Source organism: Callorhinus ursinus, unplaced genomic scaffold (genome assembly GCF_003265705.2).
Source record: "Callorhinus ursinus isolate GAN/ISIS: 27379988/994484 unplaced genomic scaffold, GSC_fseal_2.0 scaffold62, whole genome shotgun sequence".
Lineage (NCBI taxonomy): Eukaryota > Metazoa > Chordata > Mammalia > Carnivora > Otariidae > Callorhinus > Callorhinus ursinus.
Genome location: NW_027397124.1, coordinates 6,140,864 through 6,163,442, shown reverse-complemented (window position 1 = coordinate 6,163,442; position 22,579 = coordinate 6,140,864). Strand labels below are relative to the sequence as shown.

The following is a 22,579-nucleotide window of genomic DNA, read 5'->3' as shown; positions in this document are numbered from 1 at the left end:
GGATGCCTGAACTCAACAATAACTTTACCAGGAAGCCTGTTTCTCTGGGCTAATTAAAGAAGCAGTGTTCCCCAAGAAAACTGCCCAGCAGACCGCATTATGCTGGGTATGGGCATTATATGTTATGAGAAAGCATGTTAGGCAGTGAAATAACTTTATAAAGTGTGATAGCCCTGATGTCAGTTACCCTTAAATTACTGACTCGGAAAATGACCATCCAATTCCCATCAAAACTGACTAAAGAAATAGACTCATAGAATCTGTATTGCCACAGAAACACCATTCGGAATTACTCAGACAAGGGCAGCAGGCTAAGATAGCAAGTGCAATGAGGAATAATTTAGTATATGTCACAGTTTTAATGTACTTGAAGGCAAAGTAGAAAATTCATTACAACAGAGGTTAGATCAGCAGTGCCTGTTTAGATCTGTATTATATGATGACTAGTATTACTAATACCGGAACCATTTATGAATTGTACACATTATGCCACAGCATACAATCAATTGGATTATAACTGTTAATCCAATTTTATTTTTTTAAAGATTTTGTTTATTTGAGAGAGAGTGTACAAGCAGGGGGAGTGGCACAGGGAGAGGGAGAAGCAGACTCGCCGCAGAGCAGGGAGCCCAATGTGAGGTTCGATCCCAGGACCCTGAGATCGTGACCTGAGTTAAAGGCAGACGTTTAACCGACTGAGTCACCCAGGCGCCCCAGCTTAATCCAATTAAAAAAAATATTCTTACTTCCTGTTTTAAGGAAATATACACTGATGAATTTAGAGATAAAGGGATATCATGCTGCAACTTACTCTTGGATGGTTCAGAAAAATTAATACGTAGGGGTGCCTGGGTGGCTCAGTCGGTTGAGCGTCTGACTCTTGGTTTTGGCTCGGGTCATGATCTCAGGGTCAAGGGATGGAGCCCCATGGTCAGCTCCTTACAGGGTGTGGAGCCTGCTTGGGATTCTCTCTCTCCCTCTCCCTCTGCCCAGTCCCATACTCATGCTTTTGCTCTCTGTTTCTCTCTCTCTCTCTCTCTCTCTAAAATAAATAAGTCTTTAAAAAAATAATATGTAAATATGTGTACATGCATGCATGTGTATACATATATAACACATGTAAATACGCATATGGAAAAGGATAAAAATAAACCAAATGTAGTAAGTAAAGTGTAAACATGTTATGAAGCATGTCTTGATTTTTCTGTAAGTCTGAAATTATATAACTGTTGTAAAGAAAAGACAGCTTTTGGTAGATCCTAAACAGTAATCAACTGTATTCAAGACTATCATCCAGATGATACCTGTGGTAGTGCTTTATGAATGAAACAATGGAGGGCAACATAGATTTCCACAGCTGGGGTGACTTCTGTGATTTCTTAGTATTAGCTCTTTTTTAATGCTTTATAATAAACCTGACCAAAAATTCCAACCAGAGGGCCTAATGAGGACTGCAAGAGCCCAAAAGAGGTTGTTTTTTGTTTTTTTGTTTTTTGTTTTTTTCCTGGAGAGGGTCAGAAAAAGTATGCACAACACATCAGCAATTCGAATAAAACCTTTTCTCTTTCCTGCAACTGAAGTATTTTCCCATGGAATAGATATACTAGAGTAATTCTATTGCATGTTTGCTTTACTAATTTTACTTTTAAATTATAGTCTTGGGAAAGGAAGCTTCTCTATTACTTCTTTTGTCTTCTACATCATTTCTTTCCCCTGTAATCTCATGTCCATAGGACTGAAGCAAATCTTGGTAACTGAAAAATAGATTTGTTACAAAGAATAGACTGAGAGGTAATTTGTTTGCTTAAGGGATTTTTTTTTCTAAAAGATTCACTATGGATTTCCACTAAGAATCAATAAGATTGCTGATACATTTATTTATTTAATTTTAAAGTAATCTCTACACCCAGCGTGGGGCTCGAACTCACCAGCCCAAGATCAAGAGTCGGGTGCTTGACCAACTGAGCCAAAGTGCCCCTAGCTTGCTGATACGTTTAAAGTCTGGTTTGATTTATGACTTCATTTCACTCCTCAGTAAATAATTGGAGAGGACTATAGCTTATAGGCTTGAAATGGTTTTGAGTTTGAATCTAGGTGTGGTTGAAAAGAATGCAGTCCTGGCTAGTGGTGTCTGTCATTGGGATAACCTAGAGCACAGGCATCCAGGGGCCTGGCTGCTTATTTGAATCTTTGTCCTGGGATCGGTGCTTCTCAATCCCGGACAGTAACATCCGCAGGGGGCTTTGGAAACAAGTGGGAGCATTTTTGCGTCATGGCAACTGGTGATGTTTAGGCATTTGGTAGGGGAGCGAAGGATACTTAACATCCTGAGGTGCAGGACTCAAAGAAATTTTTCACTCAAAAGGCCATTAGCACCCCATGGTGATCTGTGATCTGTTCCAGAGCCAGCTGATGAGTGTGTGACCCTGAGGAGGTGTACCTGAACATCTGCTAAATGCTATCCTCAGACTGACAGCAGTGAGACTTACAGCATTCACTAGTGGGCTGCCCACCCTGTTCTGTCCAGAAAAGGACGGAGATCACCATGGACAGTAGGATAACTTGGCTAAACCCCCTGCCCACCTTTTTCCCATTGCCCCAGGCTTCTTGGGGTTCAGTTCCTGGGATGAATGACTGTTCTGACCATTAGCCTGTTCCCTTCTTATATTATCTTAGTATTTACAGAATATTGAAACAAGTAGGTAATGGCAGAAGGAGAAGTATAGTTTTGTTATGGGCATTTGCATAGCCTACCAGCTAGTTGATCATTGCTTCTAGAATATGGGAAATAAAGAATGCCAGGAAAATTTGTTACTTAGCTTTTTCACTGTACTGCTGGAATCTTTTTTTGTTGATGTCTTTAGTTACATAATTTCTATAGAAAAATTTAAAAATTAAAAATTTAACAAAATAGAAGTGATTTTCATTTTTTTAAAAGATTATTTATTTATTCATGAGAGACAGAGAGAGAGAGAGAGAGAGAGAGAGAGGCAGAGGGAGAAGCAGGCTCCCAAGAGCAGGGAGCCCAATGCGGGACTCGATCCCAGGACCCTGGGATCATGACCTGAGCCGAAGGCAGACGCTTAACCATCTGAGCCACCCAGGCGCCCTAGAAGTGATTTTCAGTCTCAAATTAGGATGAAAAAGTGTATCTTAACTTTGTCCAATAGAAGTTATAGGACACTCTGTGCATAAAATTACTATTTTTATCCTTGTCTTAGTCCATTTAGGCTGCTATACGAAAATACTATAGACTGGGTGGCTTTTAAAGAGCAAAAATGTATTGCTCCTAGTTCTGGAGGCTAGATCAGGGATCCAGCATGGTTGGGTTCTGGTGAGAACCCTGTTATGGCTTGCAGACTGCCAGGTTCTCACTGTGCCTCACGTAGGAGGGGGGAGGGAGCACCCTGTGGGGCCTCTTCTATAAGGACACTAATCCTACTCCTGAGGGAAGAGCCAATCATCACCCAAAGGTCCCACCTCCTAATATCATCACTTTGGGGATTAAGACTTCAACATATGAATTTGGGTGGGACATGAACATTTAGACCATAGCATACCTAGTTGAAATAATTTGGGTGGAGGAAAGGTCTGTGGTGTTACGCTCCGTAAGACCCTAGTAATATAGTGTTTCTCAGTTACGAGTTTGACACATTGAGTCTGAAACCTACCTTTCAGAGCACTTGGAATTAATTTGGTTTCAGTAGCTTCTGGAGCAATCTTATGAAAAATATGGCCCCTTGCTCTTTTGGGGGGTTAAATAATTAACTGATACTCCTTGGTTTATATCATCCTTGAAAATATTTTCAAAATACGCACTACCAGTCATTGAAGTTTTATCACCATAATCTTGCTGGAGCTAACTGGTTAACTGGGAAGCTATTATTAGTTAAGCTTCCTCAAAAGGCATCATGGCAGGATGCACCATTACCATTATACCCTTGTCTTCCAAATAGGAACATAATTGACAGTGCAGAGCAAGCACACCTCTGCTTCCAGCTACTCTGGTTCCTGGGAAAGCCAACTGAGGGAGAGACTTTTTTGAAGCCAACTTTTTTTTTTTTTTAATTCAATTAGCCAACCTATAGTACATCATTAGTTTTTGGTGTAGTGTTCAATGATTCATTAGTTGTGTATAACCATCTTAACAGAAGTCAATCTAACTAAAATTGTAAGGCAGCTATCATTTAAAAATAAATAAAAACAAGGCTTGTATCTCCGAAGACAAAGGGCAGTGTGAAAGAGGTGTGTGTGTGTGTGTGTGTGTGTGTGTGTGTGTGTGTAGCTCTGAATCATTACAAAAATGACAACTTTAAAAAAATAAAAAATAGGGCACCTGGGTGGCTCAGTTGGTTAAGCGACTGCCTTTGGCTTGGGTCATGATCCTGGAATCCAGGGATCGAGTCCCGCATCGGGCTCCCCACTCGGTGGGGAGTCTGCTTCTCCCTCTGACCCTCCCCCCTCTCATGTGCTCTCTCTCTCTCTCTCAGATAAATAAATAAAATCTTTTTTAAAAAAAAAAGAAATGAAAGCAATTGAAAGTTAAATTCCAGAATTCAGGGGCGCCTGGCTGGCTCAGTCAGTAGAGCATGTGACTCTCATTCTCAAGCTCATGAGTTTGAGCCCCACGTTGGACATAGAGTTTATTTGTTTTATTGTTATTATTATTTTAGAGAGTGGGGAAAAGAAGGGGCAGAGGCAGAGGGAGAAGGAGAGAGAGAATTTTAAGCAGGCTCCATGCTCAGTTGGAGCCCAATGTAGAGCCGGATCTTACAACCCTGAGATCATGACCTAAGCCAAAATCAAGAGCTGGACCCTTAACCAAATGAGCCATCCAGGCGCCCCAAGATGTAGAGTTTACTTTAAAACAAAAAAGAAAATTAAAAGAGGGGCACCTGGGTGGTTCAGTTGTTAAGCGTCTACCTTCAGCTCACGTCATGTTCCCAGGGTCCTGGGATCGAGTTCTGCATCGGGCTCCCTGCTCAGTGGGGGTGTGCTTCTCCCTCACCCTCTGCTGTCTCTCTCTCAAGTAAATAAATAAAATCTTAAAAAAACAAATACTTACAAAAAAGAAATCTGAGCTTCTCCCTCTCCCTCTGCCTGCTGCTCCCCCTGCTTGGGTCCTCTTTCTCTCTCTCTCTCTCTCTCTCTCTCTCTCTGTCAAATAAATAAATGAATGAATCTTAAGGGGAACAAAAAAGAAAATTAAAAATATTCCGGCATTCTAGTATGCCTCCGTTGAGTTTCTTCTTTGACTCAGCCTTTCAAAGTTCCATGGGCCCCCAGGGCTGTCAGCGACACCTCTCCCTGGTATTCCCAGGTCCTCAACAGGAGCCACTCAGATGAGCCTTTATAAATTCATGTGACTGAGCAAGAGGTGAGAAGAGAGACCTTTATTTTCCGCCAAATTGGGCCATTTCTCCAAAGACACAATTATTTGGCCCCTCAGTGATATCCTTATAGTCTGTATCACATGAGACCCTCCCAACCTCAGCAGAACATTTGTCTGCTCATCCAGTGTTGCCAGGAGAATTAGGGTTGTTACTTTATCCATCATCCACCCAAATTATAGCAAGGAAACAAATGTTAACGTTTCCTTCCAGCAAAAGCCAGTAAAGGGAGGCTTAGGAACTGTGTTAACCTAAACTGCAGTAAATGGCTGTATGCTCCATTAGGGATGGCTGGAAACACAATCAGCTGGTTACAGATTTTTACAGGCTCAAATGATAGTGTGAAATAGGAGTGTGGGGAGACACGGTGGTTGTAGCTTGCTGATGAGTGTGTGGAGGTTCTAGTGCTTGTCTCTACTTTTGCAGACGTTAGAAGTTTTTCATGATGAAAAGCTTGGAATACTTTATTGAACCCAGTAACAATCAAAACATCTAGTGAGATATCTGCTGGCTGGAGAGATCTTAATGTTCAGGCCTCCTCTGACTCCCCTGGATGAAACAGAACTCATTCCTGTTAATCCATCCCTTACTTCTTAGTGCAGCCTGTGATGTGTGCATGCGTGTGTGTGTGTGTGTGTGTGTGTGTGTGTGTGTGTGTGTGTGTATACATGCTTCCCATGTGGCATCTGCCCTCTCATACTAGAAGACAGTCTCCAGGAAAACAGGAACTGCACCAGTTTTGTGTATCTCTGCTGCACGGGAGCCAAGAACAGAAACATAAGTTCAGTAAATATACGTGTCATGAATGAGTAGAATGAATGCATGACTACTGAAATCTGGAGTATCTTTTTATTCTTCTCTGTTTTATTTTAGTTGCAGAATTAAGAAAAATCTTTGAACCAAAGAAGAAAGAATTTTTAGAAATGAAAAGGTAAGAAATGGATTGTACCTAGTTAGAAAGTAGAAGCGCTTGGTGAAGCAGTATTCACTTTTTCCTGAGAATTGATTGTTTTTGGTGTCCTGCACAGAAAAGAAAGAATTGCCAGGCGCCTTGAAGGAATCGAAACAGACTCGCAGCCCATCCTCTTGCCGAGCTGCACGGGGTTAGTGACTCATCGCCTGCTGGAGGAAGACACGCCCAGATACATGCGAGCCACAGACCCGGCCAGCCCCCACACCGGTGAGCATGCTTGCCTGGTCGCCTACCATCACACAGTCTGCCCAACAGGGTCCACGCAGCCTTTTTTATCCAGTGGCATTGGGAAATGAGATATTCCACAAACGGGAATTGTGTAGATGTACTTATTGAATACATGTTATTTGTGAAAAGCTGCAATGATGCAGATGCCCCGCCTCCTAGGCGTGGTCCTCTGGTATCAGAGCAGTAAGAAATTATTCCTCTTGGCACACTGATGGGAAACTGATGACGTCATTTCATTCCCCCACTCCCCAGCCTGGGACCCCTAAAGGGCAGGAACTGTGTCTCCCTCTTGGCACCTTCTGGGCACTGGCACAGGACCTGCTGTCTGAGATCCTCAGTAAGAGTTCACTAGAGGACTGAATGAGACTCCTTTAAACAGAATACCCAGGTGCCCAGCACAGGGCCCGGCTGCTCGCAGCAGGGAGCATTAAAAGTAAATCTGGACCTTGAGTGGTTAGGGCTCTTAGTCTATGTGTTAATGCAACAAACATTCTATTTAAGTTATTTGAATGTAAATTATTTACATGTCACTTAAAATATTGCATATTTATTTCATATTAAACCATATTTCAAACATAACTTTTTTTGTTTTTGATAACTGTCAACATTAGGAATATCAAATATTCAACTTGACCTTGGAAGAGGATGACCCATACGGGGCTGCTCTCCCAACCCCGTCCCTGGCTCTGCAGCTCCGTGCTGCTACTTTTTATGGCCAGTGTTTTCTAGTTTCTTCCTCAGAGATTGGCTGTCGATCTCACTTTGTGATGTGATCATGTCACTTATCTAGAGTTCCTGATCTTCTGTGGCCAGAAAACTAGAGAATTAAGAGTTTTTAAAATTACATGAAGAATCAAGAACAGACAGAGTACCAAAATTTATAGCCAGAAATAAACCCTCATGTATGTAAAATGTGTATCTATATATTATATGATAATTTAAGCATCACATATTCATGAGAAAGGGAAGACTTACTTAATAAAATGGTTATTGTGCAGTGGGAGAGGGGACATATACGAAACACAAAAATAAGTCCCAATTAATCACATGATTAATTTTAAGAAAATAATTAAAAACATGAAAACATAGGTGAATATTTCATTCAAATTGAATAGAAAAGGACTTTCAAGATGCAGAAACAGCTGGAGAAATCACAAATGCCTAGGTCAATTGACTTGACTACATAACAATTCACATCTATACTCCGAAGAAAATCTTACACATGTACGTCACAGAATATTAAACAAATTTGAAATATTCATGAATAAGATTAAGGTTCATGGTCTTATAAAAATGCATGCAAACCAGTAAAAATGACACTATGAATCAATAGGATATAGAGCTTAAATAAGCTTGATCAGATATTCCAGAGAAGAAAAAAGTAATACAAATGGCTAATATATAAGTGAAAAATGCACATATTCTCTTTTTCTAGTAATCAAAGGAAATTTTTAAAATGAACACTTACTGTTTGCAAGTGAACATATATTGCAGATTCAAGTGTAAATTGATGCAAACTTTATAGAAATCAACTTGACAATCTAGCAAGTCTTTTTGTTGCTTTTTGTTAAAGCAATTATACCTTTATCTGTTGTGATAATAGTCAGAAAATCAGACTGATTAAAAGTTAGAAACAATGAAAAATAGTGTTAGAAACAATATAAATGCTCAGGAATATGAGAATGGTTAAATTAGTTATGGAATACCTATTACGTTTGACCAATTATCAATTTATTATTGATTATTATATATTAGTGATTACTGGTGGAGTTTTACCTTCCTATGTTTTCATGTTAGACATTTTCTGTATCAAGCATGTGTGCTACAATTGGAAAAATCCACTTCTGTTAAAAAAAAAAAAAAAAGCAACACACATAAAGAACCTGATACTTGCTGATACGGCCCATTGCCGTTCTGGTTATTATCAGATCCTGTGAAACCACAGTCTGTCACTTGTCAAGTTACAGTGGCTTAGATATCTGTTATCTTTTCTAGAGGACTCTGAACTCATTCTCTGGCCTCGCACATGAAATATTAAGCTCAAAAACAGAAAGGTAAATAAATAAGAGGCGGCCAGCTGGGAGTGAGGAGCTGAGCTTCCGTGGGGGCGGTGCGGTAGGTGGCTTGCGGAGCCTGGAGGGCTAGCAGATTTCACGGTGGGTCTCGCGCTTCTTGCGGCCTGGGTGGTCGCTGTGGCTAGGTACACCTGTGTGAGAAGTGGGTCCTCCGCAGCCCGGGCGTGCAGGTGCGCGCTGTGCACAGAACAGAGCGCGGTAAATGTGCGTCTGCCCTTGAACTCTGTTGTGTGGTCCCCTTGCAGGCCGGTCCAATGAAGAGGAAGACACTTCGGATTCCTCGGTGGAAAAGCAGACCCGCTCCAAACTCTGCACCGAAACCTCAGGCGTCCATGCTGACTCCTCCTGCAGCTCAGGCCTCATGGACACCCAGGCTCTGGAGTCCAAAGCTGAGAGAATCGCACGGTACAAAGCGGAAAGGAGACGGCAGCTGGCCGAGAAATACGGGATAGCACTGGATTCCGAAGCGGACTCGGAATCGCCCTCCCGATACGCCAAGTCCAGGAAGGATGCTGATGCTGTTGACAAGAGGGGAGGGAAAGGTGACCGACAGCCCGAGCCAGGCAAAGATTCGAGCTCTCTGTACTCCAGGCCCTGCGTGGTCGAAGCCAAAGACTATGCCCTCCCTGGGGGCCACGGTCTTTCCGACACCGAGGTGCTGCTCAACGTGGAAAACCAAAGACGGGGTCAGGAGCCCAGCGCCACCGGGCCGGCCCGTGACCTGGCCCCCACGGTGGAGAGTTCCTCATCCTTCCCGTTCCCCGGGCGAGACTGCACCTTCAGTGAAGTGCCAAGATCCCCAAAGCAAATGCACAGCGTGTCCCTCTCCTCGCCTCGGCCACCCGCCTCCCCGAGCCACTCGGCTGGCGACCTGCCACTTCCTTCTGAGGCCCGAGCCAGGTAAGCGTTCAGCCCACGCAGGGCCGCGTCACCATCTCTGCTTTGCCTCCCCTGGTCAGGGTCTGGGTATCCTTGGCATTTTGTGGAGGGTTCCACAGGTGGCAGAAAGAGGTGAGATAGGGTTTGTAAAATTTCTACAATATCAAAACAGGTTCTGCCTAAGCAGGAAGCTTCAGCCTCTTCTTTTTAAAAAATGATAAGCTGAACAGGTGTCATGGGGACACTTTCATGGGAGCCTCACTTCAGGACCCTTCTTTTTATGTGTTTCTTATATGCCTTTAATAATTGTCTCTTTCTTTATGTGTTTCTCTCTAATTATACCCGACTTCTTAGTGATTGGTTTTGTTGCTGTCATTTAAAATCACAAAGCAGGACCACCACTAACACAGTGGAAGGGTCTCAGTTTAGGATATGAAATATGACTGTAATATACCCTGAATATAACCTTAACGTATAGCTATGCAACTATATCAACATGCTGAGAAAACAGCTGTATAGAAGAGCACCTCATTAAAAAGATCAGTCATTAAAAGGAATTGTCATACACAAAGACAATAGCTCTCATTTGGGAAAATCAGAAAAGGTATAAAATCAGAAACTCAAGTGCCAGAAGAGAATATTTGTTCCTAAACTTAAATTTCTAAATTTAATTTAAATTTAAATTTCTAAATTTAAATTTCTAAATTTAAAATAAAATTTTAAATTTCTTAATTTAAAATTATTTTTAAATTTCTAAATTTAAAATATTTTTTGATTTTAAATTAAATTTAAATATTTAAATTTAAGATTTAAATATTTAAAATCAGTAAGTGTGATGACCATATTCAAAATGCACTTTACTTAAACATCCTACTTTAAAGTTTGGGGCAGTTGTCTAGGTAGACTCCTAAGTATTTTCAGTCCAAATAGGCATTAGCTTCTCAGGTGAAATGAGGAGAGGTGAGGATCAAGCAAATTTATTCTGGGGAAAAAAAAAAAAGGAAAGAAAAAGTATTGGGAAATACTCCTATTTATTTCACAGTAGGACAGAGCAGTAAATGTGGTCCTCTTTAGGTGGCAATAATATAACTAAAACAGATCATTTTACTTATTGAAGTTTATTGAGTCAAAGACCTGTCCCTACTTAGTTGATCATTCACACTAAAATATTTAGAGATGTTAGCATCTTAGAGAATTAAGTACTGTAAAACCTGATATGGGGTTCTGAGGGCCTTTGTTTTAGCCCTTGGACTTTTTGAAATTTTGGGACTGTGACCTGTTGTCTCTTATTTTGAAATGAAAGTTTGTTGTTTGGGAAACCTGCATTTCATAGTAGAAAAAGTGTTCTTGCCTTAGTCTCTATCAAAGCAAACTCTTCATGTGCTTTGTAAACAGGGCAAAGAAAGCTGACAGTCCAATTTAGAAAGGAAATTAGATATTTACAACTACATGTGTCTAAAGAAAATTCAGAGTCTAATTTCTGATTACCATATTATGAAAACTTGAGTTGTTAACATGGCATCCAGGTTAGTCATCTGGATCACATATAATAGATCCTCAGTGAGATCCTGAATCAGTTGTAATAATAACTAAAACTTGGTTGAGTGCTCCAGGTAAAAAGATAGGATACTTAATAGTTTTGTGTGAATTAAAATCTTAATATTAAAAATGTCTATAACATGAAATTTTAAGAGGTATTTCTTTCTCAATTATTTGAAGAAGCATATTACTTGGAAGTTTCCATAAGCCTAACCTCAGCCTCTGAGCACTTGACTTTCACAAAGAGGGGATTAAAAGAACTAAGAAATTGTAAAGGAATTCTTGAGGAGACACATGCTTTATTTATGTATTTTTTTAATTTAAAAAAGTCACGTGCTTTTTTTTAAAACCATTCAAGGCATGCAATTCTATGATTTAGAGGCAGAGAAACACAAATCATTTCATATATGTATTAGGAAAATACTGAGATATATTTACATTACAAAGGATGGAACATAATGTGTGACAAGTATGACATTAAAAGATAAATAAAGATAGAATAAACAGCATGGAGGTTCTTCAAAAAGTTAAAAATACCCTACAGTCCAATAATTGCACTAGGCATTTACCCCAAAAATACAAAAACACTCAAAAGGGATGCATACACCCCTACATTTAGAGCAGCATTATTTACAATAGCCAGATTATGGAAGCAGCCCAAGTGTCCACTGATAGAAGAATGGATAAAGAAAATGGTGTGTGTGTATGTGTGTGTGTGTGTGTGTATATATATATATATATATATGTATATACATATATACATATATATATGTTTATATATAGTGGAATGCTATTCAGCCATAAAAAAGGAATGAAATCTTACAATTTGCAACAACATGGATGGACCTAGAGAGTAGAATGAAATAAGTCAGAGAAAGACAAATACCATATGTGGAACTTAAGAAACAAAACAAAAGAGCAAAGAAAAAAAGAGAGGGGACGGGCAAACCGAGAAACAGACTCTTAACTATAGAGACTATAGAGAACAAACTGATGTTTGGGGGGGGGATGCATGGGGGGATGGGTGAAACAGGTGACGGGAATTAAAGAGCACACTTATGATGAGCACTGAGTAATGTATGGAATTGTTGAATCACTATATTGTATACCTGAAACTAATATAGCACTGTATTGTAAAAAAAAAAAAAAAAAAAAGATTTATTTTGTAATGACTACAGCAATTCATCTTACAAAGATGGATTTAAATGGATTAATATTCTGCATAGATATCCTTTCTCTAGAGCCAGGAAATTTGGGTGTCAGAAAGCCATTGTTGTCTGATTTCCATTTGGGAGGAAGAAAGACAAAACATACTTTGTGAATTATAACAATAACCAAAGAAATCTCAGTGTCTGAATAACCATAAATGAAAATGCAGTGTCATCCAATATGGAAATAAGTAACAGAAAAGTTTAGGGAGATTAAGGAGTAACCAAAAAAACTGTCTATAGATAATGAAATTATTTTATACCACATGTATTTGTGGATGTACCCTAGCATTGAGATGGAATATTTTTCTCACTGCTATACCTCTCTCATCACCTAGCTCTGCCAAGTATTGAAGCTATTAATCTCTGAATTAACTCATTCCCATTTCATCATTTTATTTTGTGCTCACTAGCAAGAGGCTGGTTTTTTCTTCATTAATTAAATATGAATGTGTCACTCACGAATATACCATCAAAGACTTCCTTGGGGCACCTGGGTGGCTCAGATAGTTAAGCGTCTGCCTTCAGCTCAGGTCATGATCCCAGGGGCCTGGGATCAGCCCCACATCGGGCTCCCTGCTCAGTGCAGAGCCTCCTTCTCCCTCTCCCTCTGCCATTCTCTCCGCTTGTGCTCTCTGGCTCTGTCTATCTCTCTGTCAAATAAATAAATAAAATCTTTAAAAAAAAAAAAAAAAAGACTTCCTATGGTATCCTAAAAATTCAACTATGAACCAGACGTCAAATGCACAGTTTTTGTATGTATTCATATACACTAACACATGTACAAACGGAATAGTCATTATACAGTTAAGAGCATTCTAAGCTCAACAGTCTTGAGGGCTGAGCATTAAGTTTAAATTTATTAGAATTATTTAATGTTCATTTGAACATTTATATGATTAAGAAAATACATATGTCACAGGGTCTTTAGCTCAGAAATCCTATAGCTGCCAGGGAGTTCAGGTAAACACATCATTCTGAAACAAATGGAGAATATATATATTCACAGAATAGAGCCTAAGACACCTCCTAATCCCCGTTCCCCAATCCTGCCAAGCCCCTTCAATTTTGCATTTCAGAATTGTGTTTTCTAGAGAGGGAGTTTTGCTGATAGGAACCATTCTTTGTTAATTCAGCCATTGTGAATTTTAGAATAAAATTCAAAAGGATCTGGGGCCTGTGGATTATTCAAAAATTTGTTTAAAGTCTTTATTTATGTATTTATTTATTTATTTATGTACTTATTTATTTATTTGACAGCGAGACAGTGAGAGAGGGAACACAAGCAGGGGGAGTGGGAGAGGGAGAAGCAGGCTCCCCTCGAAGCAGGGAGCCCAATGTGGGGCTTGATCCCAGGACCCTGGGATCATGACCTGAGCCGAAGGCAGATGCTTAAGGACTGAGCCACCCAGGCGCCTGGATTATTCAAATTTTTAAAAAATCTGAGCTCCTGTTACTAATAGAAATCCTGAATGCTGAATTTGTATTTCTTAGTTAATAAAAATAAAAGAAATGCACCATATTTGTTACTTCTGTGAGTAACAGAAACTCACCACCTGAGCCCCACACCTGTTGTTTTCCTGAGTGTCTCTGGACACTGTGACTCCCTGTTCTCAGTGACCTGTGTATTGGGCAAAGAAGAAAATTATACCTTATTTCCCAGTGGTGATCCACTCTAGAAAACCCCCGTTTGTTTCATGACTCCACTTCTGTCCCCGCCCCTCCTTCTCCCACTTAGCAAATTGTATCTTTAGAAAATGAATATGGTATGTAGAGCTGTCCCTGAAATTTGACCCCTGGAGAGCTGCCATTGGTCAGTGTTGCTTTGGACCGGGCTCTAGTGACAGGAGACCTGTGGATTGGCTCAGGAAGATAGCCCGGGGCAGCCTCCACGGTGGGCATTTTCTGAGACCTAACAAGCAGAGTCAGCCAACTGAGAAGGAAAGGGGCTTAAGCTAGGCCCTTGTAGTTTGTCACTGATTGTATTTTGCTCAGCTCCCAGGGAGAGGTTCAGCCTAAAAACTGTCTTCAGAGCCTCAAGCTCATTGTTTTCCTTGTCAAACGTCTGTTAACCTGCCTGATAGAAATGTCCACAAGGGAGTGATAGGGAGGGAGAAAGCAGCCTCAGGCTGTAGGCATTCCTGTCTCAGCCCCTGTCCTTCCGCCCTGAGCAGGAGTGTTCCTAACACAGGATCCAGGTCAGGGCAGGTGTCCAGGAAAACCTAGATCTCTAAGACCTAGGTCTCTAAAGAAGAGACTTCTGGGTACTCTCACAGATCTCGAAATGGGATGGAACTCTTTTCACCTTTTAGCCCCTCTACCCCAAACATCTTTTCACCCTGCTCTACTAGCTTTTGACTGTTAAAATATGGTTAACTCATTCCCATGGTTTTTTTTTTCTTTTTCTTCTGTTCTCAATGGCAAGTATCAATTTCTCTTCATTGAATTAAATATGAATAGATCACCCAGAACCCTAGCTAGTATGTCCTAAAATTCAGACATCTGCCAGGTTGTAAGGGCAGAATTCTGCCGTGTGCGTGTGCCCTTGCACGTTTGCACGCCTGCGCAGACCCACAAAGCAGTCATTAGCACTTCTCCCAAACAAGCAACTTGGAGCATATAAACTGTTCATTTTAATGAGACACCTAAGTTAATAACCATTCTTCTTCGGCTGAATACTGTTTTATAATTAGAGCTGGACCCCCACAGGGTGAAGCTAATTCTGCTGGGCTGGATTTGACTTCACTGTAGCAGCAGGAAGTACTTTTTAGTATGTTGACTCTTAGGAGTTACAGGGAGTTAAAGCCTGTCATTACAGACTTAAGGGATACAGACCAAGAGCAACTCCCAACCTCTATGACAACTTAGGGTTGAGTTCTTGTTTCCTGGTAATGTAATTCTCTGCTAACCAGTTGCCACATCATAAGAAAGTTCTGTCATACTGAAGGTCAACCTCTCACGGTTCGCTTGTCCCCAGTGACCCTGTAGCCCTCTCCCAGGGGAGTGGCCTCTGCCCTATGGGGAGCTGGCTCACCCCAAGCCCTCGCAAGAATAGATACTCAATGTTAAAGAATTTTGAATTCTTAGAAACAAAAGTAATCCTGGAGATTATTTAAAAATTGATTTTATATGTGAAAAAACTAAAGATTAAAGAATTGAATTAAGACCATGTGGCTACTTTGACAACGTTGAGACCATCGTCCATCATCCATTCATTCATTCATTCAGTCAAGTTCCCTGCATCTGCCTGTTCTTCCCATTGTTCTCTGCTCCCCCATTATTTATGTCAGTTCTATTATCCAACACACTGGAGAAGAGAGTTTGCTGGTTTTGCCCTTTGAAGGTTAGAGATTTTTAGGAACGACTAGAGGTATTAGAGAAACAGTTTATGTGGATTTATATAAGGTCCTTGAAAACTTGGCCCTTATAAGCAAAATGAAAACTTGTAATTTAGGAGAGGTCAAACACAGTGAGAATCCAAGTATCTCTGCATACCTCATAGGTATTGATTTATGGATTAATTTTAGCTCTGAGATAGTTTGGCTAATCATTGAAGAAAATTATATTGGGTCTCCTGTGTGCGAGGCACTGTGCTCGTAGCTGGCTGTATTTAAAAAAAAAAAAAAAAGTGTAGGAAATAACTGTAACATGATAGGATAAATAAGGTTCTAGAGATCAAGGTTGGATGCCAGGGCAATGCCAAGATGGAGTATTAACTTTTCCTCCGTGGAGAAATGGTCACAGTTTAACCAAGTCCTTAAGGATGTGGTTGGTGAGTTTGCTAGCCATGGAAGGGAGGCTGCTCCCAGCACAAAGGCACCCAATGCCCAGTGAAGACCTAGGAGGTGGGGGTGGGATGAGGCTGAGTGCCAGGTGGGGAGCAGTCATAGAGCGCCTCAGATGACATAACAAGGCATTTAGCCTTTGCCTTGTGGATAATGGGAAGCTTCTGAAGCATTTTAAAGCAAGGATGATTGATTCTGTGTTTTAGAAAGATTGCTCTGGAGGAGTATGGACCGTTGATCTGAAGGAGAGTTGATTCCAGTCAGGAAGGCTGCTGACATGTTGGTTGCAGTTACCCAGGCATGAGATAAGGAAGTCTGTGCCTCCAAGTTGGCCTTCGTCATTAACTTGGTCCTGTTTGGCATTTCATCAGATAATCTGGATATGATAGGCTGATCAGATTTCTGGAGGAGGGATTGTAAACAAGTTTGGTGATGGTGAGGAAGAGAGTGGAAGGAGGGATGGAGCAGGAAGGGCGATGGGAGGGAAGAGAGCACGTTACCTGGGCTAGGGTTGGAAACTGAGAAGATGAAATTTAATAAAGTCTTCTACTTGGGGGGCGGAAATCAGTGTACAAGTTCAGGATTGGGGAAACCTGATTTAATAGCAGTTCATGAGAAACAGACCTAGGAGTTTCAGTTGACAGCAATTTCTTTATGTGGCTGCCAAAATGGCTGGTCCAATCTTGGGGTATAGTACTGGAAGTGAACTGTTAATAGCACAAATAGTACTGGTCCACCCATGTTCTGCAGTGCTCAGATTACATCTGGGTATCTCCTTCTAATTGAGCTGTTGACAAATGAGAACATATCCAGAGAGTCTGCTTTCCTGTCTACCCTGCTTTCTTGACCTTTCCAAGTTTTTATAAACTTCTCCCTGTCTTAAGAGAAACTAGAATCATTTTTGGAGTCTCTTACACATTCTCTGGTGCTTAGACTCTCAAACCAGTCTGTTCTTTCTGTTCTTCTCATTATCAGATGGTCATTTTCCCAGCACAGTTAGAAGGCTAAAGTTTGGCTTGGCATAGGGAGCCCTAAGGTTACCAACCTGGCTTCTTGTTGATGATGATTCTGCTTAGAGGGAAGAGAAGAAAGAGATCTTGAATTTGTGAGGTGTCTCACAAATGCAGCTTCACCTGTACCTCTTGGAGGGACATTCAAATGCCTCACCGCCTGCACACAAGGTTGACCTACCCAGATTTAGCAGTTCTGGTCAGGATGGCCCAAACAGGGCAACATGAATTTGGTGTTATGCCAATCCGTAAGATTGGGAAGGATGATCTCAATGATAGCGTTACTTGAGTACAGGCCTTACGTGAAGGGTACTTGCCCTGTCTTGGTCATTTTCGTGTTTCCTTCCCTGCTACTGCCAGCATCTAGCACATACCGAGTGGCTCAGTCCATCATTTTTGAATGAATGTTCTGTTGTTTTCTGTATTTTCTTGGAAATGCCACCGAACTGTAACAGTGCTACTTGAAAGAGTCAGTCTGCAAATCGTTTATCAGCCCATAACCTGTGAGGGTTGAAGCCGAATGTAAATCATGGATCAAAAACATCATGCTATGAGCAAAATGTCAGCTGAACTCAACAGTAGGCTTAGTGATGTTGTTCATCTCCACTCTGTTGCAGGTCTTTGATCCAATCATGGGCCAGGGACACCAATCAGCAGAACACGCTCTGAGTAGCACTTACATATGACAAGGCTCTTTCCACTTTGTCTGAGGTTAGAGTTCTTGGATATGATCTTGAGTCAGTGTGCTCATAAATATTGTTAAACTATGAGTGGGCGTCGTGATGTGGGCAAAAAAAAAAGGCTGCTTTTGGGGCCTTGTGAACTCAGTCTCCAGTTCTGAATGGCTCATTCTAGGTTAGTCTCACAACTAAGGGAGCCAAGTCCCTGGATCGCTTTGTTCTTCTAGCAGGGGTAGTTAGAAGCCAAGTGGGAGATGTGAAAATCCAAATCCAGCTGGAAACCAGAAGCTTGAGCCACTTTGGGAGGCCCCCTATGGCACCTTCCTCAAACTCCAGTGCTTTTCTAGATAGTTCTACCTGTGGGCACATACCTTCTGTCATTGTGCTTTCTCATCTGAGGCTGTAGCATTTAGGCATTTAGTACTGAGATTGGTTCAGAGGGAACCTGGAAGAAATTGGTTATTTCACATGTTTATCCTGCTTCTGCTCCAAGAAGACTCTGTATTTCTAGATTTTCATTACTCAAGAAGTCCTCACTATTTATGTGCTTGCTCCTTCCTTTCCTTTCCTTTCCTTCCTTCCTTCCTTCCTTCCTTCCTTCCTTCCTTCCTTCCTTCTTTCTTTCTTTCTTTCTTTCTTTCTTTCTTTCTTTCTTTCCTTTCTTTCCTTTCTTTCCTTTCTTTCCTTTCTTTCCTTTCTTTCTTTCCTTTCTTTCCTTTCTTTCCTTTCTTTCCTTTCGTTTCTTTCGTTTCTTTCTTTCTTTCTTTCTTGGGAGGGGCAGAGGGAGAAGGAGAGAGAATCTAAGCAGGCTCCACACCCAGCGTGTGAGCCCAACAGAGCTTGATCTCACAACCCTGAGATCATGACCTGAGCTGAAATCAAAAGTCAAATGCTTAACCAACTGAGCCACCCAGGCGCCCCAAGAAATCCTTACTTTATAATCCAACAGTGGCATATTTGTTAATTGAGATATAATTCACATCAAAATGCACATATTTTAAGGATGCAGGTTGGTGAGTTTTGGGAAACATGTAACCATTACTCCTCCAGTTGAGATAGAAAAGGTTTACATCGCCGCTGTGCCTCTGTCTACCATTGATCATTGACTCTCTTTGCAAGGACCTAAGTTAGCGGCCATAACCTAATGGTATCATACACGCCACTCGTTCTGTTGTACCAAGCCAACCCTTCCCACTTGGTTCATTTTTTTAAACAAAGTTTTAATTATTAAAAATAGCTGAGCATAACATTAAGGCACACTGCATTAAATAACAACATCGATTTAATATTTAAAAAAAGAAAATGAACCTAGGGCATTATGTGCCATTATTCAGATATAATCTCTTTTTTGTTATTATTTTTTAAAGCGCACCTGATATTCTACTATTTCTCCAAAAACAATGGCCCCTCAGCCCCAGAAATAAATTTTGTACTCTTACGAAATGATCGACTTTTCAATCTAAGTTTGGACATCCCTTAGCCACCTGTCAGTCTCAGAGTCAGAGTGTATGGAAAACTTGGTCTACAACGTTCCATTATATTCCATAGTTTTGGAGCGCCTGTGAATTGGCCAGATCAGTTTTAGACCTTGATTCACCATTTTGGGAGCCATGCATTTAATTCAAAAGGAAGAATTTGGATTCTCCACCAATGTCAACACTTCAGAGTGACCACTCTGGGCTGTTTTCTGCTCTCCACTCAGGTTTCTCAGCCTCTTTGGGCTTTGGGGAGAAAATTTGAAGGAGAGAAAGAAGAAGATCCTAAATAGATTTTGTGGAACTGTGTTTGGCCCACATTTTCTTTTGTTATTTATTTATTTATATATAGTTTTTGCTTTTAACGGATGAAAAGAGATATTTGAATTTAAAAATTCCATTAACTGCACTAAACATCTATGTCAAAGTAAATTCCTCAACTGTAACTGTTGTCTAAATAAATTATGAAGGGACACTGAATTACAATTTTTACAAGTCTTACGTTTTTAAGATACTTTTATTAAAGTATAATTTATATACAGTACAATTCACCCTTGTTAATGAAATTCTGTGAATTTTGACAAATATATAAGGTTGTGTAGCTATCACTGCCGTAAAGATACAGAACCGTTCCATCAGCCCAAAGATTCCTTTGTGTGCCTTTGTGGTCAACCCTCGCCACCAGCACCAGGTCCTGCAAACCCATAATCTGTTTTCTGTACTACAGTTATAGATTTTTGAATATATAAAATCAAAGTCCTTGAGTATTTTGTTCTTGTCAATTCCAAAGAAGTCCTATAAGAATTTGATGAAACTATTTTTTTAAATCATTGGAGAAATGTTAATGTCAACCGTTTATAATATTGTCAAAGAAGAAATCCCTCTTAAGCGGTTGAGATTTAAACTTACAAGATAGTTCATACAGAGCTGATTTTAAATTTCAGATTTCCTAGTGAATACTCAGCATGCAAGGAAGTCAGGTGTGCATGCTAAAATTTTTTTCCCTGATGTGGGCATTGCACCTGTGGCATAGCGGATACATGAATATTTATCAATGAATGTTTAGTGGATATTTAGCTATTGTGATGTTGAGCCTGAAAAGTGCCTGTGAAAGTGGGAATTAGGTTTTGTGAAGTAGGTGTCATGTCACATTATCATTTTCTATGTGTGCCAGAGGACGAGGGACAGCCAAGAGACCCAGTCAAGCTACAATAGTCCCTTGGGCCTCAGAGTATTTCTGATTACTCCCACTTAACACCCAGTATCACCTGCTCCCAGTTTCTCCCTCCCGTGAATTTTCTCGTTTCCAGATGGTTGGTTCTTACACTTATCTTCTGCTATAGATTGTTTTGGTGGGGGAAGGAGACAAGGTCTCACGCACCTTGCCAAGTCTGGGCCCCTGCACGCCCCCCCTCACCCCCTCCTCAGCAGTGAGTGCCCTCTGAGCCAGATTGCTCTTTGCTGCCAGACTCCTTTGATTTCACGTTGTGCATTTGTAGAAAAAAACAGGAAGAAGATAATTGGGTTTTGTAGGATTTATAGGAAATTTCCAGGCTCTCTGCTGAAGGTGGAACAGGCAGAGCCGAGAGACCACCATCCAGTCAGGGTTGTGGTTATGGCCAGGACGCCCTTGGTGCCTTCCTTGCTTAGCCCCAGAACACATGAACACTGGCACCCCAACTACATCATTTCTCACTCAAGCCAGGGAGGGGTTGCTCATTCATTATCCATTCATTTTCCAGAATTGGAAGCCAGTTGCGCTGGAGAAGATAGAGACTCAGGGGTCTTACAACACTTGGGTTCAAGCCCCAGCCTTTCTTTACCAGCTTGTGATCTGGGCCAGTTAATATGCATTTTTTTTGTGCCTTCCTTTCTTTATCTATAAAATGAGTATAAGTATACCTCTGAGGGTTGTTGTGGAGATAATCATTCAACAGTTCATCCATCCCACAAATAATTACCAAGACCTGCTCTTTCCCACACACTGTTCTTGGTGCTGTTGATGCAACAGTCTTTTCTCAAGAAGCTCATCTCCCCTAGTGAGAAAGACAGCAAACAAATAAACACGCAACATGACAGATGTAGTAAGTGCTATGAAGAAAATTCGAGCAATTCACTGAAGGGAGAGAGAAAAACGATTGGCAGTTGCTCTTTTGATATAGAGTGGTTAGGGAGGGCTCTCTGATAGGATCATAGTTGAGCAGAGACCTACATAAAGTGAGGCAGCCATGCAGCCATTGGGGTGGAGGGCCCAGGCAGAAGTAGTATCTGCAGAGGCCTGAGTGGACTCCATGCATGGGCTTTTGAGGAGGCCCCAGTCACTGGTGAGGCAGGAGGATAGGGGGAGGGGAAGAGGACGTGCTAGAGCTGTGGGGAGGAGGGGTGGGCAGATCAGGGAGGACCCATCACCAGGGCCTTGGGTTTTGCTCTAAATGATGTATAGAGCCATAGAAGGGATGGAAAAGAGGAATAACCAATCTGGCTGCTAAGCTGAAAATAGAATGTTGGTGGGCATGGATGAAAACAAGTAGAATAATTAGAGGGGTCATTTTAGTAATCTGGGTGAGAGATGGTGGTGGCTTGAACTAGAATGACAGCAGCAGAGGGGAGGAAAGTAGTTAGGTTTTGAAAGTCCCCAGTGGAATTGCCGATAACTTAGATGTGGGGTGTAAAAAAACCAAGGAATCAAAGGGGAGTCTCGATTTTTTTGGCTGGGGCAACTTGAAGAGGGAGTTGCCATTTGCCAAGTAGAGAAAGCTCCAGTGCAAGTTGACTTTGGAGGGAAATCAAAAGTTCAGTTTTTGGACATGTATACTTAAGATGTCTACCAGATATCCAAATGGAAGTGTCAAGTGGCCAGTGGAGTCCAAGAGTCGGAATTGAAGGGAAGGTCAGTGTGGAAGTGAAAGCCAGATGGGAACATCAAGGCATTGAATGTCCGTGGAGGAGGAGAGGAGCCCATCTGGGGCACCCTGAGCTCTAGAGGTGCAGATGGTGGGGGGAGGAGGAGACCAAGAAGGCTGCTGAACCAGGTGAAGGGAGGGGTCGCCTGTAGCAGATGCCGCTCACGGGTGACAAAGAAGGACGGAGGAGTGCGCGCATGCTGCAAGTCCGTGGGTGAGGCGTGCCCAGAACAGCCTGCGAGCAGAAAGTGTCCAGTTCAGATTAGGTGTCTCCTCATCCCCTCTCCTTTTCTGGTTCTGATGGCAGAAAATATCACCCAAGTAAGTGCCTCAGCCAACATCAAGGATCCTAGTGCCTTACTTTGCGAAAAACTGTTCTGTGCAGGAGTTTACACTCCTGATGTAAATTTACTCAAGAAAAACTCGTCCTCCTG

General features: G+C 41.3%; 1 protein-coding gene across 5 annotated transcripts in view; it reads left to right on the top strand.

The window, feature by feature from the left end:
• The window catches only part of SVIL (supervillin), a 233,511-nt gene that overhangs the window by 133,489 nt on the left and 77,443 nt on the right, over positions 1–22,579 (top strand). For all 5 annotated transcript variants that reach the window (XM_073885529.1, XM_073885531.1, XM_073885530.1 and 2 more), the window contains 3 exons: positions 6,264–6,321; positions 6,419–6,570; positions 8,912–9,566. In XM_073885529.1, the coding sequence (XP_073741630.1) occupies positions 6,314–6,321; positions 6,419–6,570; positions 8,912–9,566 (815 nt within the window). In that variant the 5' untranslated portion in view covers positions 6,264–6,313. The remainder of the gene's footprint in view (positions 1–6,263; positions 6,322–6,418; positions 6,571–8,911; positions 9,567–22,579) is intronic.